The 14,377-nt window shown below is 48.1% G+C and overlaps 1 protein-coding gene across 1 annotated transcript in view; it reads right to left on the reverse strand.

Moving 5' to 3' along the window:
* RBM38 (RNA binding motif protein 38) overlaps positions 1–12,186 on the reverse strand; it is a 34,135-nt gene extending 21,949 nt beyond the window's left edge. Inside the window, exons 1-3 of the mRNA XM_082271353.1 lie at positions 11,748–12,186; positions 2,399–2,522; positions 1,702–1,756 (exon numbers count right to left, since the gene is read on the reverse strand). Of these exons, the coding sequence (XP_082127479.1) occupies positions 1,702–1,756; positions 2,399–2,522; positions 11,748–11,915 (347 nt within the window). The 5' untranslated portion in view covers positions 11,916–12,186. The remainder of the gene's footprint in view (positions 1–1,701; positions 1,757–2,398; positions 2,523–11,747) is intronic.
* Between the last annotated feature and the right edge of the window lie 2,191 nt (positions 12,187–14,377).

The raw sequence follows: 14,377 nt of genomic DNA on the forward strand, positions 1-14,377 counted from the left end.
CACCAAATTACCAATTTGGGGCTCTGCTGATTTTCATATTACTAGTCCTCCCACACATTTGCTAACAGGGGTGAACTGGCAACTCATGGGGCCCCTGGGCAATAGGAAATAATGGGCCCCGTGTCCCTGCCCGCACGAAAGCCACACCCACACAAAGCCTCACCTCCATATTGCCAAGACAAGACATTTTGGAGGCTCTTGATGTAGTAATGTTCAGTGGCAGGACACAGTCTATGTGTGTAAAAATATTTGGTGACAGAATAGTTCGGAGACTGTATGTAGTAATGACAGTAGAAGTTCCTGTGTTATATAAAGTCTCCTCAGATAATTTTTTTTGTTAGAAGATCCTGTGAGGGAGGACACACACTTCAGAGAGGAGGACACCACCGCATTATATAAGCTCTGTCACGGTCACCTCCGGAGGAGCCTCCGCCCCTCATCTCACCTCAGGAGGAGCCTCCGTCCCTCATCTCACCTCAGGAGGAGCCTCCGTCCCTCATCTCACCTCAGGAGGAGCCTCCGTCCCTCATCTCACCTCAGGAGGAGCCTCCGTCCCTCATCTCACCTCAGGAGGAGCCTCCGCCCCTCATCTCACCTCAGGAGGAGCCTCCGTCCCTCATCTCACCTCAGGAGGAGCCTCCGTCCCTCATCTCACTTCAGAGGAGTCTTCGTCCCTCATATCAGGCCTTTTCTCCTCTGGCAGAACTTTTCCCCGTAGGTGGGTTGCCACTTTCCCATCAGCCTAGACTGCTCCGGCTGCTGACTGGACCTCACTAAATCGGGCAGAGCCACTGGCAGAGGACAACAACAACCTGGCCAGCCTGAACTCCACTGCCAGCCAAGTGTACACATTGCTGTGATGATCAATTGATGAGATTTTGGGGGCCTCAACTGCAGCCCCTGACACGCCGAAAAGGACGTGCATATTATTTAGTACTAGATATACCGCAGGAGACAGTCAGAGACTGCAGGCAGACCCGCTACAGGACACAGCGGTCAGAGACTGCAGGCAGACCCGCTACAGGACACGGCGGTCAGAGACTGCAGGCAGACCCGCTACAGGACACGGCGGTCAGAGACTGCAGACCTGCTATAGGACACGGTGGTCAGAGACTGCAGACCTGCTATAGGAGTCAGAAGGTAAGTATATGTTTTTAAATTCAAGAAAAAAATAAAACCCTTTTAGTATCACTTTCATCTCATTCCAAAAACAATAAAAAGGAGGGTAGCATTACAATCAGTAATACTTTGAGGACAGGCTGGTTGGCTGTCTTCATGTAAAAGACCCCTCCCCCACGTGAGCAGCTCACCCCACCTGAAAGAATGTCTTCCTGGGGAATGAGGTGACTGACAGCTGTCCTCTTATCAGTAAAGAGCAGCAGACAGAAGGTGAACGGTCATGATGGGGGACTAGACTCCCGGTGCAGACAGCAGCCAGTTCTGTTCTACCTGGGTCTGCTCTGCACGCCAGGGTTTACACACAGTGCACAGGTGAGAAGCAGCAGCAGGAGTCAGGACATGAGATACTCCTAAAGCTACAGTGTAAAGCCAACTTCAGTATTTTTAGAGACAGTTTGACAACACTGCATGGGCCTCCCTACTGGCCCCAGGCCCTTGGGCAGTTCCCGAGTGGTCAGTCCGTCCGTTTGCTAATATTTCATATGGCTCAGCACCTTAAGATGCTACAGAAGCAGAACTCACCCAATGGGTCGCTGGATGAAAGCCGGGTGTAATTGCTGGACTCCGATCGTGAAACCTGCAAAAACAAGAATATTATGTTATGTGGAGTTACGGGACAGGAGAGCGTTAAAGCAGCATGGATCTACTCTTGAGAAAGATTTGGAGGGTCAATCAGCCTTTTATTTCCAATATGGGGGGGGGGGGGGGGGGGAATGATCATGGACTCACCCCTGACTTCTTATAACTAGTGGTGAAGACTGTACATTTGTGTTTCCAACTCTGCCCATCCAGGTCAGCCAGGAGCAGAAGTCCGGCTCCTCGTTAGACTTTTCATATTGAGGAATTTATCTGGAGTGAAGAGATTCCCCCTGCTCTTGACAAGAGGAGTGAGACTCCCTTCCCACCCTCTTAAAAGGATGGGCCAGTCCCATTGAGGCCCATACACATCCCCAAACCTTTAGCGTCTGTTATCCAAGGTCTGTGTACCGCTCATGTGAATGGAGCACCGTAGGAGATAATGTGAGGTTATTCCGCAGAGTTCACAAGCCATTGGAACACTGGAGATTACCTCCACTTCCTGTTGCATCTCCAAGACAGCAAGTGAGGGGCAAATGCTGTACCCCATTATATTGGGATAGGGGTAAAAGTTTAATCGGTTGTACTTCGATTTTTTCTAATAGCAGAGACAATTCAAAAATAAGAAGGGCAGAAGTCTTACCACTCTGGAGGTTTCGTGGCTTGGCTCCCAGGTAGGCGAGGTTAACGTTGGCCTTCCGCCCATCAATGATGGGATTGGGGTCTTTACAGGCTCGGTCGGCAGCCCCCCGGTCAGACATAGTTACCTGTAAAGAGGAGAACAATGGCAGTTTAGGGCAGGAGAACACTTTGTGGGTCATTTATACATCTCAAGAAACAGTTCTGTGCTCAAAAGAAACAGGAGTTTCTGTATTAGGTAAAAATACACAAGCGGTCTGTGGAGGTTGGGACATTTAGGGGCATCTCCGCAATCGTATACAGAACACAACAGAGCTTCAAAGCTTCCACTAAGAGATGGCAACTATACTGCTGATGTGACACCCCTAGCCTAGATCAAGACGCTGACTTGAGCTCAAATGGTGGCAATGATAAAAGTAAAAGCTTTTAGATATGGTTTCTGTATATTTGGACCATTTAGGAATACGCACACTAAAGTGACTAAAAAAGGTCTAATTTAGGGTTAACCATCGGTCTGAGAGTTCAATCCCACCACTTCCTTCCATGCATTTCTGCAGAAAAGGTTATGCTGTGTCGCTTAAGAAAATGGCCACAATGAAGACCACAAGGGCCAGAAATCCAAATGGAGGTGAGGCACTAAAAACAAATTCTTAAAAAGCACCCAAGAGGTCTTTGTTGTATCCCAATAGCCTAGATACTGTTAAAGCATGGACGAAGGGGGCTGTTAGGCCCCCGAAACACATTGGCGGCCCTGTGTTACCCTATTGTCATTTGAGGAACCAATTCAATACACTTTTGGACTCATCTATTTGGCCCTTCCACTGTCTCTACGTTACAACCAGGACCAGGACTCTGCCCCAACCCTCTTTGGCCAACTGGTAGAGGCAGACGACACGCAGTAAAATCCTTCTTCCCTTTATTCTATAGGCCACCCAAAGACCTGGAAGTCCTGGATGCTTTCCGAACATATTGGGATTTTATATATTGTGTACTATATGTTCTAGTTAGAGTTTGGGGATTTCCAGCACATGGGGAATTTTAGTTTAATGGCTTGCATTAGTACGGAAACGCAACAAGGAGCTGTAAAATATTTACAAACATCCACAAGAAAAGGGGAACTTGTTTTCACTAAGTACAGCTTCAAACGCGGCCTCTCTAAACTACAGAATCCCATGGATCCTACAAAGGTTCATAGGGGTTCCTTGAGTGAGGAGAAATTTCTGCCTCTCAGATACACTAGATTGCCAAAAGTATTGGGACGACTGCCTTTCCAGGCACATGAACTTTAATGGCATCCCAGTCTTAGTCTGTAGAGTTCAATGTGGAGTTGGTTGGCCCACCCTTTGCAGCTATAACAGCTTCAACTCTTCTGGGCTGTCCACAAGGTTTAGGAGTGTCTATGGAAATGCATTCTTCCAGAAGTGCATTTGTGAGGTCAGGCACTGATGTTGGACAAGAAGGCATAGCTCGCAGTTTCTGCTCCTAATTATCCTAAAGGTGTCCTATCGGGTTGAGGTCAGGACTCTCTGCAAGCGAGTGAAGTTCGTCCACCCCAAACTCGCTCATCCATGTCTTTACAGACATTGCACTGGTCCAAATCATTCAGTAGAGGGGTGTGGGGTTGTTTTTCAGGGGTTGGACCTCCCCCTTAGTTCCAGTAAGGGGAACTCTTAAGGCGTCAGGATACCAAGACATTTTGGACAATTTCATTCTCCCAACTTTGTGGGAACAATTTGGGGATGGCCCCTTCCTGTTCCAACATGACTGCGCACCAGTGCACAAAGCAAGGTCCGTAAAGACATGGATGTGTGAGAAATTGGGGGGAGGGGAGAAGAAAGTAACTTGACTGGCCTACACAAAGTCTTGATCTAAACAAAATGCTCAGATGTGAACAGGGGCCAATGAAATAGGTGTGATTTTGATGGTTGAGCATGTTAGAGCTACAAGCTTCAAGCAGAAAACTGCTAAGGTGTGAACGGTGCCTCAGTGATTATTGGTAGGAGCTCCCTGAGACCAGTATTTCAAGGGTTCCTCCGTGTCAAAAAAAGGTTGAGAAGGCTTTTATCGAAGTGTATCTAAAGCCAAATCTTATCAAGTCACTTCAGCCACATGCTGTTTTTCCTGCATTGCTCAGGGACCCCCATTGTGAAACCTCTCTACAATCTGTCAAATTGCTGTTGCCATTACAGAGCCGAATTATGTCACCCACCCCCCATGGGTCCTCCCTAACGCAGGATAAACATTTCGGAGGGGTCCAGCTGTGAAGGTGGAGACACCTTTGTTACTAGCTGACCAAGCAAAAATTCCTCGTTACAGCCATCCTGTTCTGTAATCTCTTTTTATTGCAGTCTTTTGGGAGATTTCCCTTGACTTCCTATTTTATAGGAGTCATATCAAGAGATGAGCAACCATAGATGGGAAACTACGCAATGTGGAACTCCTGACAGCCACAAACATTCATTCTCAGGGGACGAAGAGGAGGTCAGACAGGTTGGAAGAACGTAGGGGGGGCCCTGAACTCTGTCCAAGGCCAGTATTGGAAAACTTTGACAAAATTTTGAGGTTTTACTAATCCCCTTTCTTCTGGATATCCCCAAGGATTTATTCTTAAACTTAAATTCCCTTCAGCTAGAAAAGGTAAACCCCGGTGTTAAAATAAAGCCCTGAAGGGGGCATGTTGTGGAGCCCCGAAACGAGGTGGCTTCTCCAATACCATTGGCCTTTAATGATAAAAGATTTCTGGACTGTTAAAATCTTAAAGCATTCTACTCAACTTGCTCGATATTGCTGGCCCCACTGAAAACAACTCTGCATTTCCCTCCCCCACCCCTTACCGGTTAGCCTAAAGTAATGGATAACTGGCTGGGCTGGGCCAAGCCTCACCGCCTATACAAATCCAATTGTCTCCAATGGGATATTTATCCTCATCCTTGTGAATAGGACAAGCAGCCTTTCCCCATTAACGGTAACTGGATTTTCAGGTTTGCTGGCCACTTAAGAAGAGAAAAGCCACACAAAACACCAACGACACTTTATATAAATATATACATATAAAAACAAAAAAGAAAGAAAAAAAAACAACTTGGTAAACAAATTGCAACCCGGGCCGCGGAAAACGCCACTTGATCCAACAAGAACAGGATGTGCCACAAAGTTCACTGCTGTCCATATTATTCGCAGGGCTAGCAGCCTTTTTTCGGCGTCTCTGCCCAGAATAATTAAGTGATGTAACCGCTCTCTGTGCCAGCTTGGCGTCCGTTCAGCTGCTGGAGTTCAGGAAGTCACGGCAGGTTCTAGTAAAGTCTCAGATTGTTTTGTTTTTTTGGAGGGGAGAGCTGATAAAGGGAGTTCAATAATTTTTTTTAATTAGTTGCCAAAGTGGGCGTTGGGCAACTTACAGCCTGCAGCTCATTGATTTCTACAGGCCTAAATGAGGGAAGACACTGCATATGAGTCTTCATTGAAGATCAGGGGGACTCAAGGAGGTACCATCAGATGTTTTTCTCACTTGTGTTAGTGACGGCTCCTAACAAGCCTCCTTAGCATTGTCTGATTTCAGATAAGGGTTCAGACTTCACACAACTCTCCAGGCTACGAAGAAGAAAAAAAAAAAAAAAAAAGCGGCTAGTGGGAGGAGAACACCTTCCAGTAGAAATTAAAAGTAATCACCACTAAGCCATTACCCTGGAATATAACTATTCATAGCTAGACCACCAGGTCCCTATATTGGCCATTAAAATGAGCCATTGATCTAGAGCAGGGGTCTCCAAGCTGTGGCCCTTTGCTTGCCCTCCCACCGACACCAATGACGGGGCACTATTCCTCAGCCCACCAATGACGGGACACTATTCCTCAGCCCACCAATGACGGGACACTATTCCTCAGCCCACCAATGAAGGACACTATTCCTCAGCCCACCAATGAAGGACACTATTCCTCCCCCCACCAATGAAGGACACTATTCCTCCCCCCACCAATGACGGGAAACTATTCCTCAGCCCACCAATGACGGGACACTATTCCTCAGCCCACCAATGACGGGACACTATTCCTCAGCCCACCAATGACGGAACACTATTCCTCCGCCACCAATGACAGCACATTTCCTAATATTTGAAGAATAGTAGGAGGACAATAAAGGAAACATCACTTCTATGCATGAAGGCATTTTGGGGCCATTGCTGAATCACTTGGCCTGTCATTCAGGCCTGGAGTTTTCCTTTAAGTCACATCGGTCAGCATTCTTGCGACTGAGGTCAACTCACTCAGAAATAGCGATATCGCTTGCAGCAAATAAGGCTCACCGAATTCAGATTCCGCTTCCCCCATCCTTTGGAGGTGTATGGCCCATTGAGCCAATAAAGAGCTCGGGGAGGGGTGGTAAACACTCAGGGCAGCTGATAAGGCAGTACAGCCAGCCCCCCTGTACTGGGCCTAGGCCCATCAGTTCAAAAAAGAGGGGCCTGGCCTCTGCCAGGCGAATATTCCCCCCCCCCCCCACCACCCCTCCCACAGTGATAAACCAGCCTGACAGCCCAACAAACCCCATCCCAAAATAGGAAATAAAAAAACAAGACAAATTTGTGATCTGAAATTGTATATTTTTTTCCCTGACTAGTAAAAAAATAAAACCCCAAAACCTGTGGCCTGGAACTGTCCTTGGAAAATAAATAAATAAAATCTATCATCTATATACCCCCCCCCCCCCCCTGTTTTACTGATTTCTTATGTCAAACACATTGGTGGCCTGACTTGAGATTGACCACAATGAAAAAAAAAAAAAAAAAAGCCACATTTGTGACCTGAATTAGCCCCTGATATTTTTGTTTTTTCACTGAAAACTTACATTTGTGACCTGGAATTGCTTTTAAAAAAAAATAAATACAATTTCAGGGGCAATTTGAGGTCACAAATGTGTCTGTTTTTTTTTAAAAAAGCAATCCTAGGTCACAAATGTGACTTTTAGTAAAAAACAAAAATATCAGGGGCAATTTTAGGTCACAAATGTGACTTTGTGAATTTTAGTAAAAAACAAAAATATCAGGGGCAATTTCAGGTCACAAACGTGTCCCCCTCCCCCCCCCCTTTTCTTTTAACAAAGTCACATTGGCAACCTGGCTCCTAAAACTGAATTTTTTTTTTTTTTTTTAATCTGTCACACTGCTGACCCAGCTCTTGGAATTCGCTTTGATCTTACATCATACCTACAATGACATAGCAATTGGTCACCAGGCTAAGTCGTAAATGGTTGTTTAAAGTGAACCTGTCACGACAGACAGAGAGAATCTGCTGCCATTTCCTAAAAACTCCAGGAAAAGAAGTGCTGCAGCAGCCATCCAACAGTGCAAACACCAGGCAAAAAGGGAAGTCCAGGTTTGGCTCTTAGTTCTGCCTGGGTTGCCTGGAATAAAACTGGATGGCGGTTGGACTTTTCCCCTTCAATAACTTCCCCCACAAGTAGACCGAGTCATCCCACCTCCTGAATTTCCCTGGAGTTCCCATAACACTGGTTACACACTTGGCCGATCGTACACTGCTAGGAAAATGAAAATGATTAAAGGGAACTAGAGAGTCATTATCAACAAGTATGCTGGCAGTAAAGGCCCCCATTTGACCACTTTTTACCGCCAACAGGTGGAATAAGAATGGTTGCTGTAGATGCACCATGATAAAGGGGTCTACTTGAGCATATAAACATTTGTGACCTGGGGTCCTCTGGGGAAAATAGCCAAAAAGGTGCTAATATAATAGATAAGGCCTCAAAGCCAGCAGAGGAGGAGAATCCCAGTTTCGGCCAAGGAACAAAAGGCAATGAGACAAGCAGCAATCACCTCCCACTAGGGCCACACTGGGGGGCCAACAGCTCAGTTACAATGGCTGGAAGGTCAGAGATTTAACCATTTGTAAGCAAGCACCTCATCCGAGAGAGTCTCATCTCTGCCAGTTGTCAACTCACGCGCGTAGCTGAGCCATACGACCACCCTTAGATCTATAGCTGGGGTCCCCCCCATTCAGATCTATAGAAGGGGTCCTAAACATGGCGATCTGAAGTGAAGGCTGGTTAACCTACTCGTTTTTAGTAGGACCATCCATGCAGTAGTGCTTTGGGTTGGGTTTGTTCTGCTATCTTGCGATAATTGGATGGGATACATGTGCTTTTCTTGTAGCCCCAAAGCACTGTTTGGATATTAGCCACCATGTGCTTTTTTGCCAGTGTAGGTGTTCCATGATCATGGCACAATCGTACATATGAAAGTCCTAGTGACTAACTAATACGCCAGGTTTGGTGAACAGCGTCTTAGTGATAAGTAGCTGGCACAACATTGATTGACACTCATCCTGACAAGGTGCACCAATAGTACTCACCAACCAGCCTAACGGGGCAGTTCTATATGAACTACCAACCAACCCGATGGTGTTTCCCTATAGTAATCCCCAACCAGCCTGACAGGGCGCTCCTGTAGTGATCACCGACCCACCTGATGGTGTGACCCTATAGTTATCGCCAACCAGCCTAATGGGGCAGTTCTATATGAACTACCAACCAACCTTCCCCCAGTGATCACCAGCCTGACAAGGCTTCCCCCCCCCCCTCCCCCAGTGATCACCAGCCTGACAAGGCTTCCCCCCCCCTTCCTCCAGTGATCACCAGCCTGACAGGGCTTCCCCCTACCCCCAGTGATCACCAGCCTGACAGGGCCCCCCCCCCTTCCTCCAGTGATCACCAGCCTGACAGGGCCCCCCCCCCCCTTCCTCCAGTGATCACCAGCCTGGCAGGGCTCCCCCCTTCCTCCAGTGATCACCAGCCTGACAGGGCTCCCCCCCTTCCTCCAGTGATCACCAGCCTGACAGGGCTCCCCCCCTTCCTCCAGTGATCACCAGCCTGACAGGGCTCCCCCCCTTCCTCCAGTGATCACCAGCCTGACAGGGCTCCCCCCCTTCCTCCAGTGATCACCAGCCTGACAGGGCTTCCCCCCCCTTCCTCCATTGATCACCAGCCTGACAGGGCTCCCCCCTTCCTCCAGTGATCACCAGCCTGACAGAGATCCCCCTTCCCCCAGTGATCACCAGCCTGACAGGGCTCCCCCCTTCCTCCAGTGATCACTAGCCTGACAGGGCTCCCCCCTCTTCCCCCAGTGATCACCAGCCTGACAGGGCTCCCCCCCCTTCCTCCAGTGATCACCAGCCTGGCAGGGCTCCCCCCTTCCTCCAGTGATCACAAGCCTGACAGGGCTCCCCCCCTTCCTCCAGTGATCACCAGCCTGACAGGGCTCCCCCCTTTCCCCAGTGATCACCAGCCTGACAGGGCTCCCCCCTTCCCCCAGTGATCACCAGCCTGACAGGGCTTCCCCCTCCTCCAGTGATCACCAGCCTGACAGGGCTCCCCCCCTTCCTCCAGTGATCACCAGCCTGACAGGGCTCCCCCCCCTTCCCCCAGTGATCACCAGCCTGACAGAGCTCCCCCCAGTGATCACCAGCCTGACAGGGCTCCCCCCCCTTCCTCCAGTGATCACCAGCCTGACAGGGCTCCCCCCTTCCCCCAGTGATCACCAGCCTGACAGGGCTCCCCCCTTCCCCCAGTGATCACCAGCCTGACAGGGCTCCCCCCTTCCCCCAGTCATCACCAGCCTGACAGGGCTCCCCCCCTCCCCCAGTGATCACCAGCCTGACAGGGCTCCCCCCCTCCCCCAGTGATCACCAGCCTGACAGGGCTCCCCCCCTCCCCCAGTGATCACCAGCCTGACAGGGCTCCCCCCCTCCCCCAGTGATCACCAGCCTGACAGAGCCCCCCCCCTCCCTTCCCCCAGTGATCACCAGCCTGACAGAGCCCCCCCCCTCCCTTCCCCCAGTGATCACCAGCCTGACAGAGCCCCCCCCCCTCCCTTCCCCCAGTGATCACCAGCCTGACAGAGCCCCCCCCCTCCCTTCCCCCAGTGATCACCAGCCTGACAGGGCTCCCCCCCCCTTCCCCCAGTGATCACCAGCCTGACAGAGCCCCCCCCCTCCCTTCCCCCAGTGATCACCAGCCTGACAGGGCTCCCCCCCCCTTCCCCCAGTGATCACCAGCCTGACAGGGCTATCCCCCTCCTCCAGTGATCACCAGCCTAAAGCCCCCCCCCCCCCCTCCTTTACCTTCAGAGATCACAAGCCAACAGAATCCTGTTAATATAAAATAAACATAGTGGAGATGTTTGGAGTGTAAACATGTGTCATTGTGAAACGACCTGTTGTGTGGAATGGCAACAAAACTTCTGTGTAACATACAGCTAAAGGGGGGGGGGGCGGCAAGGCCGGAGCCACACTTGGGGGGGGGGGTACTGACCTTGGCCCGGAGAGGAGGAGACCTCAAGGGGCCGGGTCTGGAAACACACACAATGCCCACCAGCAAAAGACAATACAAGAATACAAAGGACCAAGTGAGAGCTAAACATCACCCAGACCTTCCCAACACAAGAGAGCAGCACAGACAACACACAAATAACATACAAAGTGTAACAAAAGAAGGGAGACCACCTAGAAATGTCAGTGTGGGGAGGATGCCATCGACTCTCTGAGCAAAAATCGCTTCAACCCATCATCAGGCATGACAGAGAATGCAGCAACCAGAGCGAGACTGCCGGGTATAATCGCAGCCGCCACGGCGAGACTGCCGGGTATAATCGCAGCAGCCAGGGCGACACTGCCGAAAAATCGCAGCCGCCAAAGCGAGACTGCCGGAAAAATCGCAGCCGCCAGAGCGAGACCACAAGAATATCGCAGCCACCAGAGCGAGACTGCCGGGTATAATCGCAGAAGCCAGGGCGAGACTGCCGGTATATCGCAGCCGCCAGGGCGAGAATTGCCAGGTATATCACAGCCGCCAGAGCGAGACTGCCGGGTAAAAAATCGCAGCCGCCAGAGCGAGACTGCCGGGTAAAAATGGCAGCCGCCAGAGTGAGACTGCCGGTTATATCGCAGCCGCCAGAGCGAAACATTACCAATATTTTTGAATGCAGATCCCCAAATAACCTATCCCCTCCCTTGCTGGGCTACCCCTGGACAGGCTCGTGAAGTATCCTCTGTGGTCACGCTCCTCAGGTTGCCATGGAGAGGCGACGGCTGCGTCTGGAACGCCCAATGGGCGGCTGTGTACCCAGCCTCCGCGGTGGTCTTGCACCTGCGCGCAGCGGGTACCTCAAGAGCCGGTGCAAGCGAATATTGAACAAAGAAGGTGAAGTGCTCTTCCCCAGCTGGGGATGGGGGGGGGGGGGGGGGGGGCGGGGGTCGGGGCAAATACCCAAAAAAAAAAAAAGTTCACCCCAATCGTTTAAAGAAAAAAGTGACCGCAGCGGTGGTGGCTGATGGATACTCACAAATCCGTAACCCCGCGATTTGCCCGTCTGCCTGTCGGTGATGACCACGGCCTCATCGATGTCCCCGAAGACCTCAAAGTATTTCCGAAGGGACGAGTCGGTGGTGTGGTAGGGGAGACCCCCGACGAAGATCTTGGTTAAAGTCGTGTCCTTCTGCACCGTGTGCATGGCGGCCGATCCTCACCGACAGGTCGCCAACATCAAAAAAAAAAAAAAAAAAAAAAACGTAATGGATAACCGTCCCAGGGTGTTAAATCCACTGCATAGGTAGAGGTGTATAAATCAGCCACCCCCCCCAAAATCAGGAATAATAATAGTAATGATATAAAAGGGGGGGCGGCAGCAGTGGCGGCGTTATTGAGGTAGTTATTCCAGCTTTGTGGTGCGCAGCGATCAACAAGCGGCAGACAGGCTCCCCCCCTTCCATTCACCAGCTCCTCTCTCTCTCTACAAGCTGACTCTGCTTTGCTACAAGGTAACACATTGCTCAAAGCTTTGTACTCAGCTCTAGCCCCTCCCCCCCTCTTCACCAACTACCTCCCCTCCCTGCGAGGAGGCAGGGCTGAGCCAGGCCTGATGCATGATGGGAGCTGTAGTCTTTGCACAACCCCTTAACAGGCAATGGCTGGGCTGCTGCTTATTAACCCCCTCTTCCACTGGTTTTTGGCTTTTTTCCCCTTTAATCGCACCTTCAGGAACGCGCTGAAATCGCCGTTGCGCTTTGGCGAGCTTATAAATGCGCGTTTATTATTAAGGGGAAAAAAAAATAAAAAAATGAAAAACAAAATGTTTGTCAGCAGTGTATTTATTATTAAAGAAAAAAAAAAAAGTGAAACTAAAAAAAGTAAAAAAAAAATAAAAAAATAAAACATTTGTGCCGCAGTGTATAGGTGGAATTAAGTCGCAGGGGTTAAAAGGTTACGATTAGGCCATCCAATCGCATCCATCATGACCAATCAAAGGTCATGATTAGCACATCCAATTGCTGAGCGCCGGGGTTGAATTTTCCGATACACTTTCGCGACCTCAAATGTTTTAAATGTGCGTTTATTATTTAAAAAAAAAATAAAAATAAAACAAAAAATAAATAAAATAAATAAAACGTTTGTGTATAGGTGAAATTAAGTCGCAGGGGTTAAAAGGTCATGATTAGGGCATCCAATCGCATCCGTCATGACCAATCAAAGGTCATGATGGGAATCCAATCGCTTAGGGTGGAAATTGAAATTGGGAATTGGAAATTGCAGATGCACTTTTGTGACCTAAAATGTGCGTTTATTATTAAAGGAAAAAATAAAAAATAAACAAAAAACAAAAAAATAAAATAAACATTTGTCCCACAGTGTATAGGTGGAATTAAGTGGCAGGGGTTAAAAGGTCATAATGGGCATCCAATCGCATCCGTCATGACTAATCAAAGGTCATGATTAGAGCATCCAATTGCTGAGCGCCGGGGGTTGAAATTGCCGATACATTTTCGGGACCTCAAATGTTTTAAATGTGCGTTTATTATTTAAAAAAAAAAAAGAAAAAAACAAAAAAATAAATAAATAAATGTTTGTCCCGCAGTGTATAGGTGAAATTAAGTCGCAGGGGTTAAAAGGTCATCCAATCGCTGAGCACCGGGGTGGAAAATGCTGATTCGCTTTCGCGACCAAAAAATTTATAAATGTGCATTTATTATTAAAGAAAAATAAAACTAAAAAAAGTTAAATAAATAAACAAATAAACATTTGTCTCCCAGTGTATAGGTGGAATTAAGTCGCAGGGGTTAAAAGGTCATGATTAGGCCATCCAATCGCATTCCATCATGCGCAATCAAAGGTCATGATTAGAGCATCCAATTGTTGAGCGCCGGGGGTTGAAATTGCCGATACATTTTCGCGACCTCAAATGTTTTAAATGTGCATTTATTATTAAAAAAAAAAAAAAAAAAAAACTAAAAATAAAAATAAATAAATGTTTGTCCCGCAGTGTATAGGTGGAATTAAGTCGCAGGGGTTAAAAGGTCATGATTAGGCCATCCAATCGCTGAGCACCGGGTGGAAATTGCCAATTCGCTTTCGCGACCTAAAAATGTTATAAATGTGCATTTATTATTAAAGAAAAATAAAAGTAAAATAAAAAAATAAATAAAACGTTTGTGTATAGGTGAAATTAAGTCGCAGGGGTTAAAAGTTCATGATTAGGGCATCCAATTGCATCCGTCATGACCAATCAAAGGTCATGAAGGGCATCCAATCGCTCGGGGTGGAAATTGTAAATTGAAATTGGAAATTGCAGATGCATTTTTGCGACCTAAAATGTGTGTTTATTATTACAGGAAAAAATAAATAAATAAACAAACCAAAAAATAACTAAATAAATAAATAAACATTTGTCCCGCAGTGTATAGGTGGAATTAAGTCGCAGGGGTTAAAAGGTCATGATGGGCATCCAATCGCATCCGTCATGACCAATCAAAGGTCATGATTAGAGCATCCAATTGTTGAGCGCCGGGGGTTGAAATTGTCGATACATTTTCGCGACCTCAAATGTTTTAAATGTGCATTTATTATTAAAAAAAAAAAAAAAAAAAAACTAAAACTAAATAAATGTTTGTCCCGCAGTGTATAGGTGGAATTAAGTCG

This window comes from Pelophylax lessonae, assembly GCF_965119305.1.
Source record: "Pelophylax lessonae genome assembly, chromosome: 11".
Taxonomy (NCBI): Eukaryota; Metazoa; Chordata; class Amphibia; order Anura; family Ranidae; genus Pelophylax; species Pelophylax lessonae.